General features: G+C 42.4%; 1 protein-coding gene across 3 annotated transcripts in view; it reads right to left on the bottom strand.

Moving 5' to 3' along the window:
• SLC27A6 (solute carrier family 27 member 6) overlaps nt 1-10437 on the bottom strand; it is a 51898-nt gene extending 41461 nt beyond the window's left edge. The window contains exon 1 of one of the 3 annotated variants that reach the window (XM_081132849.1): nt 9108-10437. In XM_081132849.1, coding sequence (XP_080988975.1) covers nt 9108-9588 — 481 coding nt within the window. In that variant the 5' untranslated portion in view covers nt 9589-10437. The remainder of the gene's footprint in view (nt 1-9107) is intronic. The other 2 variants (XM_081132850.1, XM_081132851.1) reach the window with 2 other exon arrangements.
• Between the last annotated feature and the right edge of the window lie 2888 nt (nt 10438-13325).

Here is a 13325-nt window from a genome sequence, read left to right on the forward strand (position 1 = left end):
TATACATGGTCCCAGGCACTCTGCTGTGTCCTTAATGTTTAAGTCACACAAGACCCAATCATATTCATTGGTCATCAGCAATGTGTTAGCAGTCAGTCAATGGTAGGGTTAGGATTCAAGCCCATGTTTATCTGAGTCCAAGATGTGCATTTCTCCCATTCAGTCTCACCATTTGTCTGAGGCACAACCTCCCTTTAAATTGTTTTTGCTCTTGCCAGTATTCAAGCATCATTCCTTTATAATACACACATCATCAGCAGATATTGTAAATAAGAACCCCAGGGCCAGTGCCCCCATGGTCAGTAAAGAATAAATGGTGTGCCCTGGCCGGTGTGGCTCAGTTGGTTGAGCGTCATCTCATGCACAGAAGGTTGCCAGTTCAATTCCTGGTCAGGGCACATGCTGGGGTTGAGGGCTTGATCCCTACTAGGGGACATGCCAGAGGCAGCTGATCAATTTTCTCTCTCTCAGTGTCTCTCTCTCTTTCCCTCTCTCTTCCTCTCTCTCTAAAAAAATCAATAAAAACATTTTTAAAAATCAATCAACGAATGCATAAATAAGTTGAACAACAAATTGATGTTATTCTATCTCTCTCTAAAATTAATAAAAAAAAGGAGATTAAAGATGGTGGTGGACTGAGTGGAAGCTACACTGACACTCTCCTGGGACCAAACTGGAATTACAACTAAAATATAGAAAAATCATCCTGAATAATCAACTGCAACTGAAGATGAGCTGGAAAGCACCCTCACAGGAGGAAAAGTGGAGACCTCATACAGACTGGTAGGAAATGTGGAGGTGCGAGAGGGCTGGCTGGGCTCCCGCAGGCAGCAGCTGAAGGGCTGGGGGGATATCTCAGCTGTGGGGGTTCCCACTGAGGACTCTGGGACCTAAACCCCAGGCTGGGCTTCCCGGCCAAGGGCACCAGAACTGAGAAAGGTGCCCACATAACATCTGGCTGTGAAAAGTATCTGGGTTTCTGCCCGGCCGGGTGTGGCTCAGTAGTTGAGCGTCCACCTGGGATCCAGGCGATCAGGGTTCGATTCCCGGTCAGGGCACATGCCTGGGTTTCGGGCTTGATCAATGACTCTCTCACCATTGATGTTTCTATCTCTCTCTCCCTCTCCTTTCCTTTCTCTGAAATCAATAAAGATATGTTTAAAAAAAAGAAAATAAAAAGAAGAAAAGTATCTGGGTTTCTGTCTACCAAGGAGAGACGGCTGGAAATGCAGGCACCCTCTTAAAGGGCCAATGCACAAAGTCTCGTGTGCAGTCACTCACCCTGGGCTCCAGCAGAGGGAGGGCACAGTGGATTGGAGCTGTGTGAGGAGAACCTAGGGTTGTGGGCTCTGGAAATAGAGCTCAGAGTGCACTCATCTGGATTCCTGTGCCGAGTCATTTCCCCATACTACAGAGGACGTCTTTCAGAGGCAGATATTTACCTTCCAAGCAGCTTTTGCCTGAGGGGGAAGCAATTACCCCACCCTGTTGGAATACCTCTAACCCTACCCAGAGGAGTTTCTATAGTCTGAGGCTCATTAAGAGAATCAGATTAATCAGCCTGCAAGCAGAGGCAGACCTCAGAGTGCTTTGAATCTTTGCCTGATCTGCTTCTGGACCTAGGCCTTGGAAAAGCAGACTTTGGTGTGTATCTTGGTCCTGTCCAAATGCACGAAGCTCTAACAGAGGGGACCTCCAACCAAGGGTTGTTGATAGCTCCAAACAGGGTACTCAAGGCCAGTCACAAATAGCATCTGACATTGGCCTGCACCAGAGACTGTCCAAAAAGACTGAGAGTCCTGGCAGGCCTACCTAATACATAGAAACAAACCCAAATAGGCAGTCAAAGTGAGGAGACAAAAAAAAAAAAAAAGCCCCAAAGGAAACAACAAGAGAAGTCTCTAGAAAAAGAGCTAAATGATAGATTGCTTATCTCCAAATGCTTATCTCCAAATGCTTATCTCCATAAGCAATCTATATCTCCAAATGGAGATAAGCAATCTATCAGATATAGAGTTTAGAATAAAGATGCTCAACAGCATGAAAGAAGTTATGGAAACTATGAAGGAAATTAAGAATGACAGAGCAGAAATAAAGAATACTTTGGAAGGAATAAATAGCAGATTAGAGGAAGCTGAGGATCGGATCAGTGAATTAGAAGATGGGGTAGAAAAAAATTGCTCAATCAGAGATTCAAGAAGAAAAAACAATTAAAAAACAGGAGGACAGTCTAAGGGAGCTGTGGGACAACATGAAATGTAACAATATTTGCATCATATGAGTGCCAGCGGAGGTAGAAAGTAAGCAAGGGTCAGAGAACCTGTTTGATGAAATAAGGCAGAAAATTTCCCTAACCTAGTGAAGGAAAAAGTCACACAAGTTCAAGAGGCACAGAGGGTCTCAAGCAAGGAGATTCCAAAGAGACCCATGCCCAGACACATCATAATTAAAATGCCAAGAATTCAAGACAAAGAGAGAATCTTAAAGGAAGCCAGAGAAAAGCAATCTGTTACCTACAAGGGAGCTCCCATAAGGCAGTCAGCTGATTTCTCATCAGAGACTCCACAGGCCAGAAGGGAATGGCATGAAGTATTCAAGGTAATACCAAACAAGGATCTGAAACCAAGACTACTCTATTCAGCAAGGCTATCATTCAAAAGAGATGGTCAAATAAAGAGCTTCCCAGACACAAAAAGGCTAAAGGAGTTTATCACCACCAAACCAGCATTGCAGGAAATGTTAAAGGAACTGCTGTAATTAGAAATAGAAATAGCCCTGCCAGGCATGGCTCAGTGGTTGAGCATCGACCTAGGATACAGGAGATTACGGTTCGATTCCCGGTCAGAGCATATGCCTAGGTTGTGGGCTCGATCCCTATTCGGGGGCATCCAGGAGGCAGCCGATCAATATGACTCTCTCATCATTGATGTTTCTATCTCTCTCTCTCCATCTCTCTTCCTCTCTCTGAAATCAATAAAGATATATTTTTTTTAAAAAAAGAAGTAGAAATAGAAGCACTGCAAGAAATGCTAAAGGGACTGCTGTAATAATAAGAAGAAACAGAGAGAAACATAGGCATAAAGAATTAAAATGGCAATAAATAAGGGCCTATCAATAATAACCTTAAGGACATTAAAGGAGAGATCAACAGCAATACAGTCATAGCTGTGGACTTTAACAGCCCACTGACTTCACTGGAAGTGATCTTCCAGACAAAAGTCAACACAGAAACAGTGACTAAATGGCACACTAGATCATATGGCTTTAATTGATATTTACAGAACATTTCACCCCAAAGCTGCAGAATATATATTCGTCTTAAGTGCACATGGGTCATTCTCAAAGACAGATCACATGTTAGGTCACAAAACAAGTCCCTACAAGTTCAAGGAGACTGAAATCATATCAAGCACCTCAGATCACAAGGGCATGAAATTAGAAACCAACTATAGTAAAAACACTCAAAAACATTCAAACACATGGAGGCTAAAGAACATGTTATTAAACAATGAATAGGTTACCAAAAAGATCAAGAAATAAATAAAAAACTTCCTGGAAACAAATGAAAAGGACCACACAACAACCCAAAATCTATGGGACCCAGAGAAAGCAGTCCTAAGAGGGAAGTTCATAGCACCACAAGCCTACCTCAAAAAGCAAGAAAAATTTTTAGTAAAGTATTTAACTGTACAACTTAAAGAATTAGAAAGCTCCCCTATGAAGCTGTCCATACCAGGGCTTTTGTTTGCTGGGAGTTTTTTTATTACTGCTTTGATTTCATCAGTTGTTATCAGCCTATTCAAGTTTTCTGATTCTTCCTGATTCAGTTTTACATGATCTCACTCATATGTGGAGTCTAATAAACAAAACAGACTGAAGAGCAAATTAGATCCAGAGACACAGAAGCACGGAACAGACTGATGAATCTCAGTGGGAAGGGGTGGGGGTGGGGGATGGGTGGGGAGAGATTAATCAAAGAACTTATATGCTTATATGCATAACCCATGGACACAGACAATATAGTGTGGGGAAGGGCTGGGGGGGGGGGTGGATGCAGGGTGGAGGGGATCAGCGGGGAAAAAAGGGGGGATATCTGTAATACTTTCAACAATGAAGATAAATTAAAAAAAAAAAGAATAAACGGTACATCACCAGTGCTTAGAACACTGCCTTTGCCAGCTTGTGAACCATGAAGTCGCTTAAACTTTCTATCAAATGAGCTGTGTTCTTTTGGAATGGAGGTAATTCTTGACCTAGCTGAGTCTAAAATGTAAAAAAAGGCAAAACAACTATTCATTTACCAAGTATAAGTATAAATATAAAAATTCCCTGAAAAGTAAAATAGATTTATTTCAGTATATCACAGTACATGGATAAAATAATCGAAGTTCACGTAAGCCACTTAATCTATCTGAATACATACTGCTTTCTATAAAACTTAAAGGGTCTTTATTTTTCCTCTAACTCTTCCTCTTGGTCTTTAAAAAGCAGATGCCTTTATGGTTGCAAGTCATTTGTAGAATTACAATGGCTCGATTGTTAACTGGAACATTTGCCCTGCACATTCTGAATGCAACAGTTCATGAAAACTAACAGGGCAGGGCTGCATGCATTATGTTAAGTTTATTGAGCTGACACAGGATTTTTACTTCTTGTGAACAGGAATCCAAAACCCTTCTAAACATACTGAGACACAAAATACACTTGAATCTAAAGTAAAAGACTTCAGGGCAATATGAACATAATTTTAGTCAATATATTTATAATTATAATGATTTAATATGTGATATAATGACAGAGGAGAGCAAAGTATATACCTGCAAGTAAATCTGAGGTCTTGTGGATGCTTAGTGTGTCTAAAACACTGTACTTTTGGGGTGTCATGATTTTAGCACATAGCAACACTGATTTGAAATAACACAACAAAGAAATTCCATCGATACAGCTACTCCCAAAATCAGTTACCAAATGGACAGCAGAGGGACAATTTATTAGCAAAAGTTTGTGAGTAAAAAAAGTTCCTGGATGCCCGTATATACCTGAGAGCTTTTCGTTAGGTCGTTCATTCATCCAGGCAATGAATAGTTATTGAGCATCGCCTTTGTGCTGAATTCTGAGAGCGTATCAGTGAACAAAACAAACGTCCCCAGCTCAAGGAGCTTACATCCGAGTTCTCGGCTTACTCCTCCAAGCCACACAAGTATCTATTCGTGAATTGGCTAATACACATTTGCCATTCCGTTGAGCTGCTGAGGCACAGCGCACCCGCCTGAGGTGTAAAAGGTGCTGAACGCAGGTAGATGGACAGACGGAAGGTGAGAGGGAAGGCAAAGGAACATTGTGAGGGGGCGGTAAGGAAAGGGGAGAAAAGGGAGAAAGCTGGAGATGAGGGAATAAAAAGGAGTAGGAAGCAGGACAAAGACAAACATGCACCCGACAAGCTTTCGTAAGGTGGCATCCGAACCTCTGGGCTGCGTCCCCACGCTGCCCCTCCGGGATGCAGGAGCTAGAGCGGATCACGGGCCCACTCTATGCCTTCCTCACCTTTAAAACGAGGCTATGGCTGTGGCGAGGATCACATAAGATAACCCATGGAAAAACAATGAAATTTGTAAAGTACTTTAAAAATGAAAGAGGGTATTATTATTGCTAAATATATCAAAGGTTGTAATTACATATACTTTTTCAAATGCTATACAAGCATCATGACATTTCCTGTTTGTTCTAAGGAGAGAGAAAAGAATATATAGATAGATGACAACGTCGGCAGCAGGCATTATTAGCAATAATAATCAGAGTTGAAATGTTGGGGGAAAGAAGTAGGTTTAATCTAAGACTATTTAATTTTCAATAAACACTGACATTTTCCAGGGAAATTTGAAATGCTGCTTGACACATCTTCTAAACCAAGTCACACAGATATAAAACTTCTTTGCAAGTATTTTTGAGTCTTCTATGAAAGTAAGGGATACTAATTTTATAAACATTTCAATTTTTTTCTTATCTCTGTTAAAAAAACCTGATGTTTTAATAGTTGCAACTTTTACTTTAGTATTTTTGCATAACTGAAATGCACATATTTTTCATAGTTATATCATAAGGGGATTGACAGCCCCAGAAACAATTGGACTGTACAGTACAAAGGAGTCTTACATCAGGGACCAGGTTTTGATCTGGAACTTACTAAATTGTGTCATATTAGTCACCTAGGTGAATTTCTTTCTCTCTCAATCTCCAAAATACACCTCTGCATCTGCCTCTCAGAATCACTAGGAGTGCCTTTTACAGGGTCAGCCTTGAGTAAATGCAACGGCTAATATTTTCTGTTAATGACAATAATAGCAAAAATAACACTTGCCTTTTCCTTTGACTTGTTTGTGGAGACAGAATTATTAGATACTTGCCATGTCTGAAACTTCACCTATCACCATGGGCCCTACCTGGCCTGTCTGCAAAACAAAAGTTTGCTAAAACATGCCAAAATAAAGTGTTCAAGGTCCTATTCCAAACAAATTCCTTAATAGTCTTTCTTATAGCTAACACCAAATTAGGTTGTAGCAGCAAAATCCAAATGAGATCCCTTATCAAAAGTCTCAGATGACTCTGTAATAATAAGAGCAATTATTTCAATTCACCCAGGATCTAGTTAGTGCATACCAGGCGCTCAGCTAGCCACTTACAAAAGCTATGTCACTTAATTTTCAGAATGACACTGTGAAGTAGATGGTATTATCACCATCTTAAAACTAAGCAAATGAACCCAGAGCAGCTGATTTTATCTTCAACCACGCATCGAAGTGGCAGGCCATAAATGAAGTCCAAGTCTGTCTGGCTTACTTCTGTCTAAACCATTTGATTAGCCTTTCCACCTCTATACACTTACTCTCCCTGGGGATATAATGACTAAACTGTACATCTCCATCAGAAATATCCAATGAGAATCTAAGACCTCTGACATTTATTCCAAAAACTATATATATATATATTGTTCACTGATTAGACTTAAGATGCCAAGAATACAGTATTTCAGGGTAAGAGCTTCAAATACAGAAAAGTGACTGTAATCTAAGCTATGTCTTACAAAAAGTATCAAGTAATTAAAACAGAATCGTCCCACTTTGAAAAGCATATGTAATTTATATATTTTGGAGGTATTCTAAAAAGAACCATTAGTAAGATTTAAGGTTTGATTTCTCCAGCTACCGACTTAATGATTCTGGCTTAAAACTCCAGCATCCCAAAGTAGCTTTTATATAGAAAAAAATGACTGTTAGTGTTCAAAACAAAAACAAGGAAATAATGAAATTAGTTATTGGCAAGCAAAAGAAAAGCAGGCACAAGTAAAACTAATTAGTCCAAATAAAGTAACAACTACCAAGAGCAAAGTTTGAATATTCTATTTTGAGAGGTAACCAGGCCTATGCCATGTTAAGAGGCCTTTGGGAGACTGGCTAGGGATGTTTCTCAGGTTGGCCTTAACATCATGGCTACAAAAATTGTTTCAGGGATACTGTGGCTGCTTTTCTAAAGTGAATTTATGGCTTTATCAAGTTTTAGCATAATTTGAGGTTTAGATTCGCTACAGAAATTGCAATCTAGATTAGAATGACCAATAACATGGGAAGTGAAATACATCAGAGCATATCCAGAGATGAACTGTGATATTTGCTTTCCTGCTGCACAATCCCATTATCGTTTGCACCTGCACAAGTGGTAAACTTTGTTTTACCCTGTTATCAAAATTGTGTGACTCATTTATCCTACTTATTGCTACAGTTCAGAGAATTAGTATCATTTTTCATACTTCGATGTTACTTAGTCATGCAACCCATCTTCCTAGGTTCCTTGGTAATTAGGCACTCGACCAAAGACTTTTCTTCTTAGTTCAGTGTCAACATATATATGCAAAGCCTGAGTCCAAGAGGAGGGGAAAGGAGGTTAGAATTTACTAAAAGACAGCAAGCTGTGGTACTTTTACACAATGGAATACTATTCGGTTTTAAAAAAGAAGAAAATCTTATCCTTTGTGACAGCACGGATGGACCTGGAGAGCATTATGCTAAGTGAAATAAACCAGTCAGGAGAAGACAAATACCATATGATTTCACTCATACGTGGAATCTAATAAAAAAAATAAATTAACAAACAAAATAGAAACAGACTCATAGAAAACAGACTGACAGCTGTCAGAGGCTGGATGAAAAAGGTTAAGGAATTAGACAAACAAAACTCACAGACAACAGTGTGGTGATGAGCAGAGGGAAAAGGAGGTTGGGGGAGGCAGGAGAGGGTAAAGGGGGGATGAATGGTGATGGAAGGAGACTTGACTTGGGGTGGTGAGCACACAATACAGTATAGAGATGGTGTATTATAGAATTGTACACCTGCAACTTATGTAATTTTATTAACCAATGTTGCCCCAATAAATTCAATTAAAAAAATACAAATAAAAATAAAATTGTGCTTGCCAGTTTTCAAAAAAAAGAAAAAGAAAAGGAAATGTACAAATGAGGGCAAAGGGGAAGAGAAAGAGGCCTAGAGTCTGCCAAGGACCCGCCCACTGACTGGGAGGCGGGTGCCCAACCTGGCTAGGCAAATCCTAGCTTGCAGGCGTGCAAAATAAGAGTAGACATGAAGATAGGAATTCATGCACTTCAGATTAAAAATATTTGTTCTGCGATAGTGTTACTATAAGAGGCAGGTAGGTGTTCCACAACGAAATCAAGATAACTTTCCTACTCATCAAATACTTTGGTAAGATCTGATAAAATCTAGAACTGACCGACTTCTGAGTCTCTGTTCTTGTACTCAATGAAGCGATAATAAACAGCAGTAAAATTGCCCTCTTCCCAAAACAGTTAGACGCAGAGATTTCATAAGTTTTCTGAAACTGTCTTGATATTTACTAACCTAAAACAGAGTAAGTGATCAAAGTGGGAGAGGGGTTATTAAACCGCCAGTGGTAGAATTGTAAAATTATTTTGTAACATGCAAACTTCATCACACACCCAAAGTATTAGCTGTGCACTGTTCTAACAAAAAGGGGGGCGGGGTGTGGAGCACAGGCAGGGCTGACACCCTGCAGCACAGGGCACCCCGTACTCTACCTGCGCCCACCACGAGGGCCCTAGGCTCACAGCTGCGGATGCAGTGCAGGAGGGAGCTGGAGCGAACGTTGGAGTTGAGGAAGGCCACCACGCAGCCCAGCTTGGTGAGTCCGAACCACACGTGGACGAAGTCGGGTTCATTGCTCATCAACAGAGCCACGGTGTCCCCCCTTTTCAGCATGGAATGGTTCAGAAAGACATGGGCCACTCTGCTGCTCCGTTTGTCCACATCCTCATAGGTGTAGATGTCTCCCTCATAGATGATGAAAGGTTTCTGGGGCTGCTTCTTGGCATGGCTCAGAAATTTATCCAGGACGGTGACCAGCTCCCCTTTCCGACTGTACAGCTCTAACCGAACTCCACAGAGCACCACCTTCAGCAGAAACCAGAAGTCGTTCCAGAAGTAAGGGAACAGGAGTCTCTGCACGAAGTGCAGTAAGACTATTCCAGCCCCTAGTCCTGATATCCACGACAGGAGCATGGGGGCCACGGGGCCACAAGGCCGCTCTGACCCCAGCCCTGCCAGTGTGCTCTTCCAGGCCGGGACGCAGCGCTCGCTCAGGGCCTGCACCTGCAGTTCTCACCAGCCTGGGGGGGGGGGGCGCCTTGTGAAACAGAATTAGAAGTTTGCAAAGAGAAACTTGCAAAGAGGAGGGGATGCTGGGAATAAGTCTTGAAAAACCTAGTGGCTGGGAAGAGAGCGCGGGATTCTGGCGAAATCAACGCAGGCAGCCGCAGGGGCCTCTGAACTAGCAGCCCAGCCCCGCGCCCTCGCCCTGGCAGCGCCCGGCGGGGTCTCCCGCACTTGCCAGCACTCCCCGGGCGGGCTGGGGCAGTCCCCGGCGCCTCGGCGGCCCTAAGCAAGCCCCATCACCTCAAGGAAGCCAGTCGAGGGGCAGATGCTCTCCTCCGAGTAGTTTTTCCAGCAGCTGCGACTTAGAGGCTGAATTGGAACCTGGAGAAACTGGGGTGGCGACGGCTGAGAAGTCAGAGGTTTCCGTCTTCACCCGCCAGAATCGGCGGAGGGTTTCGGGGCCACGCCACCCACCGGTGCGTGCTCCCCAGGCCCGCTGATACCGGCCCCGCAGCGCCGCCCTCGCTGCGCCCCGAGCTCCCCGCGGACACGCGGGCTCTGCGCGACCTGCTCCCAGGTGAACCGCGGGCCGCCCCTCGCTGCCGCAGCTCCCCTCCCAGTGCCCTTGGGGCTGGCTTATCTCTCCCGCGAACTGCGGCGCGGTGCCGTCCGCCTCCCTCCGCCCCCTGGCCCCGGGCCAAGCCTGGCCCTGCCGCTCGGTCGCTGGAGGAGCTCGGGTTCCCCCTCGCCGGCTCCGCCCTCGGCGCTCCTGCCACCGGGGCTGGCAGGGAACAGGACGGTCCCGTGCAGGGAAAGCCGGGCATGCCAGAGGATGGCAAAGGGCCGAGGAGGACCGGGCTGCTGGAAGTGGGTCCAACTTGTTCATTTAATTAAGTCAATAAAGAATTTAGGGCACTAAACTAGATACTGGAGTGGGGGGCACTCCAGTACTTAGTTCTCTCTCCAGAAAACAAAACCGGAGAGAGAGAGGGAGGGAGGAATTGGTCATTCAAGGAATATTTGAATTCTTGAGTTCCTTGTTCAAAAAGTATTTTTGAAAACTTATGTTAATAGGTTGGCATTGACATGTATGTCGGAATTCAATGCTTAGAGTGCCTAGACAGTGCTTTTCACAAATTTCCAAAAATGCTGATTGATGTGGGAGCTTAAGTCCGTATCTACATCCATATATTTTTTAAAAAAGTATAAAATACTGACTATTCTCTGTCCTTAAATATAAGAAAACACTTTACAATTAGGTCATTAAAAAATTCTCAGACTTCAAACTAAGGATTCTAAATAGGGGGAGGAGGGGGAGAGGGAACAGGTGATTGCAAAGAGTAACAATAAAATGTTACACAGTGACGAAGTTTTACGGAAGACAAAAAATGTTTAATTACATGTTTTTCCTTGCAGACTCTTGTCTCAGCTCTCTGGTTTTAAGAAGTGTGTAAAAACTATTAATGTGCATATTGAAATGATTAAGCATTGCCTCATATTATCAAGCTGCTGCTTCTTCTGACTTATGTTTTGCAACTGGGGTCTAGCTAACCTTAGATTTTCTAATAAGGAAAAAACTGATAACTCCAAAGATAGATGTGTGAAAATGACTGCCTGTAATCACAATGAAGACCCCACATGCAGGCTCTTCACACCCTTTTGTGTGGATGCAGAAAACACTTTCTAAATTTACTCAGAAGCTCTGGTCTTTTCAATCCAGAAACACTTTTTAAGTTAAAAAGCAAAACGAGGTAAGTGATGCCAGGGCTGGCCTCAGGACCAGCTGCATTGACTAATGAGCCCTTGTCCTGGCGCCGACCAATCGACCAATCGGTGGAGACCAGGATCCTGAAAGGGCACACCTGGAAAGGTGATGAATCTTCTACAGACATCCTCCCCTGGGACCGCCCCTAAAATCCTCACCCTTAAAGGCCTCAGGACTACACCCCGTGGCGTTCTTGCTGCCAGCACTCTGACTCAGTCACCTTCCAGAAGACATTTGATGCAGAGAACAGAATGTGGAGCAGCTGGCCTCAGACTTCAGTATCACAATTCAAGTCAATCTGTCCTCTAGTGGAAGAAAATGAGTAGAGATTTCCATCTTGTTATTTTGTTAAATTAGAAACATTAAGCATACATTAAAACAGATCCCATCTGCTGTCACCACTGTTTCATAAAGGGAGAATTTACTTCAACATTAAAAGGAAGGAAGGGAATACCATTATAATAAAGGACCATATTTCAAAATAAATAAAATTAACTTTGTGAAAAACTCATTGTGTTGCACTTACTTTTCTTATCATGGACCTGCTACCCCCCACCCCCACCCCCAAGGCAGGAAACTAAATTTTCAGCAACTTCTGGTGTGAGTTGAGAATATATTTGGCAACAGAAATGTGAGATAATTTGACTTACTGGGAGAACTATAAGCATATGTTGTCAAAATTTATATTCACCAAGATCAGTTTTGTGTCTGAGATCTTACCATGAAAGAAAGAACCTGAAAATCTTGGGAACGAGTGCACTGTGTGCATTTCTGTATCAGCCCACATGGGCTGTTCCTAGATTTCCCAGGAATTTTGTATTCATTTTCAAATAGTGCCAAAGACAGCTGAGTAAATAGATACAATTATTAATTTTAATTTTCAATTATTGCAAAATGGGGGAAAGACAATAAGTTAGTAAGCGAGTGAGTAAATTTATCATTTAAAATAAAGAGAAAGAAAGACATTGCAAATAGCCTAGACATTTATTAACATTACTTTTTATCAGGGACAATGCAGTAGTTCTTAGGTTCCCCTTTAGAAAATATAGAAATTTTATGTTTTTCTTTAATGTTACTTGAAAATAAATATTGTGACAATGCATATCAATGCAAAAAGAAAATTTTTCTTTTATTTTTTATCTAAATATGCTCTCACCTACCCTTCCCCCATTTCTGACCTGAGTTTTCTCTTGAATGCATGCCCAGTCTCCTCTCCACCCTCGGTTCTGTTGATGAACAACTGGCTAGTGAGAAGATCAAAATAAGACTAAACAAATAGCATCATAGGAGGGACACTGACTCATCTTATGCCCAGAGGATTTTACCACTGTAAGTTGAGAATTCTGACTGTGCAAACACATTACTTGTGTCTGGAAGAATTCTGATGAAATTCTACGGCAGTCACATTTTGGATTATGGGAGGTTTGGGTGAGAAGGAAGATATTCAGAAAGGACCCAAATGATGCTATGTTGGTACCAAAACATGATGACGGGTGTGTGTAATGGGCCAAGAAGCTCTGAGTACCCAGATTGCAGCTGGCATTGGGGGAAGGGGATGGGGGCGAGAGGATATGTGAGGGAATGAATAGCTCTAAAAATGAGGGTCAGATGCTGAATGTACGACTCATCTGCTTTACAGTTCTGTCCAAGAACAGAGTCATGTTCAGGTTTTAATCACTGTTTTAGTCTCTGATCATAGCTTGGTTTTTGATGGGAAGCTTGCTCCTCCTACGATGTTTGCATTAATGAGCAATCATTGCCCAGAATATTATCCCTCGCAAGGACTCATGAAGCAAACTCAACATTAAAGATGAGGGCTGCTGTTAGAGGGTTGGGAGGTGTTAATATTGCTACATGTCTTAGACACATCAAACACTTC

The sequence above is a fragment of the Miniopterus schreibersii genome (assembly GCF_964146895.1).
Source record: "Miniopterus schreibersii genome assembly, chromosome: 3".
NCBI lineage: Eukaryota > Metazoa > Chordata > Mammalia > Chiroptera > Miniopteridae > Miniopterus > Miniopterus schreibersii.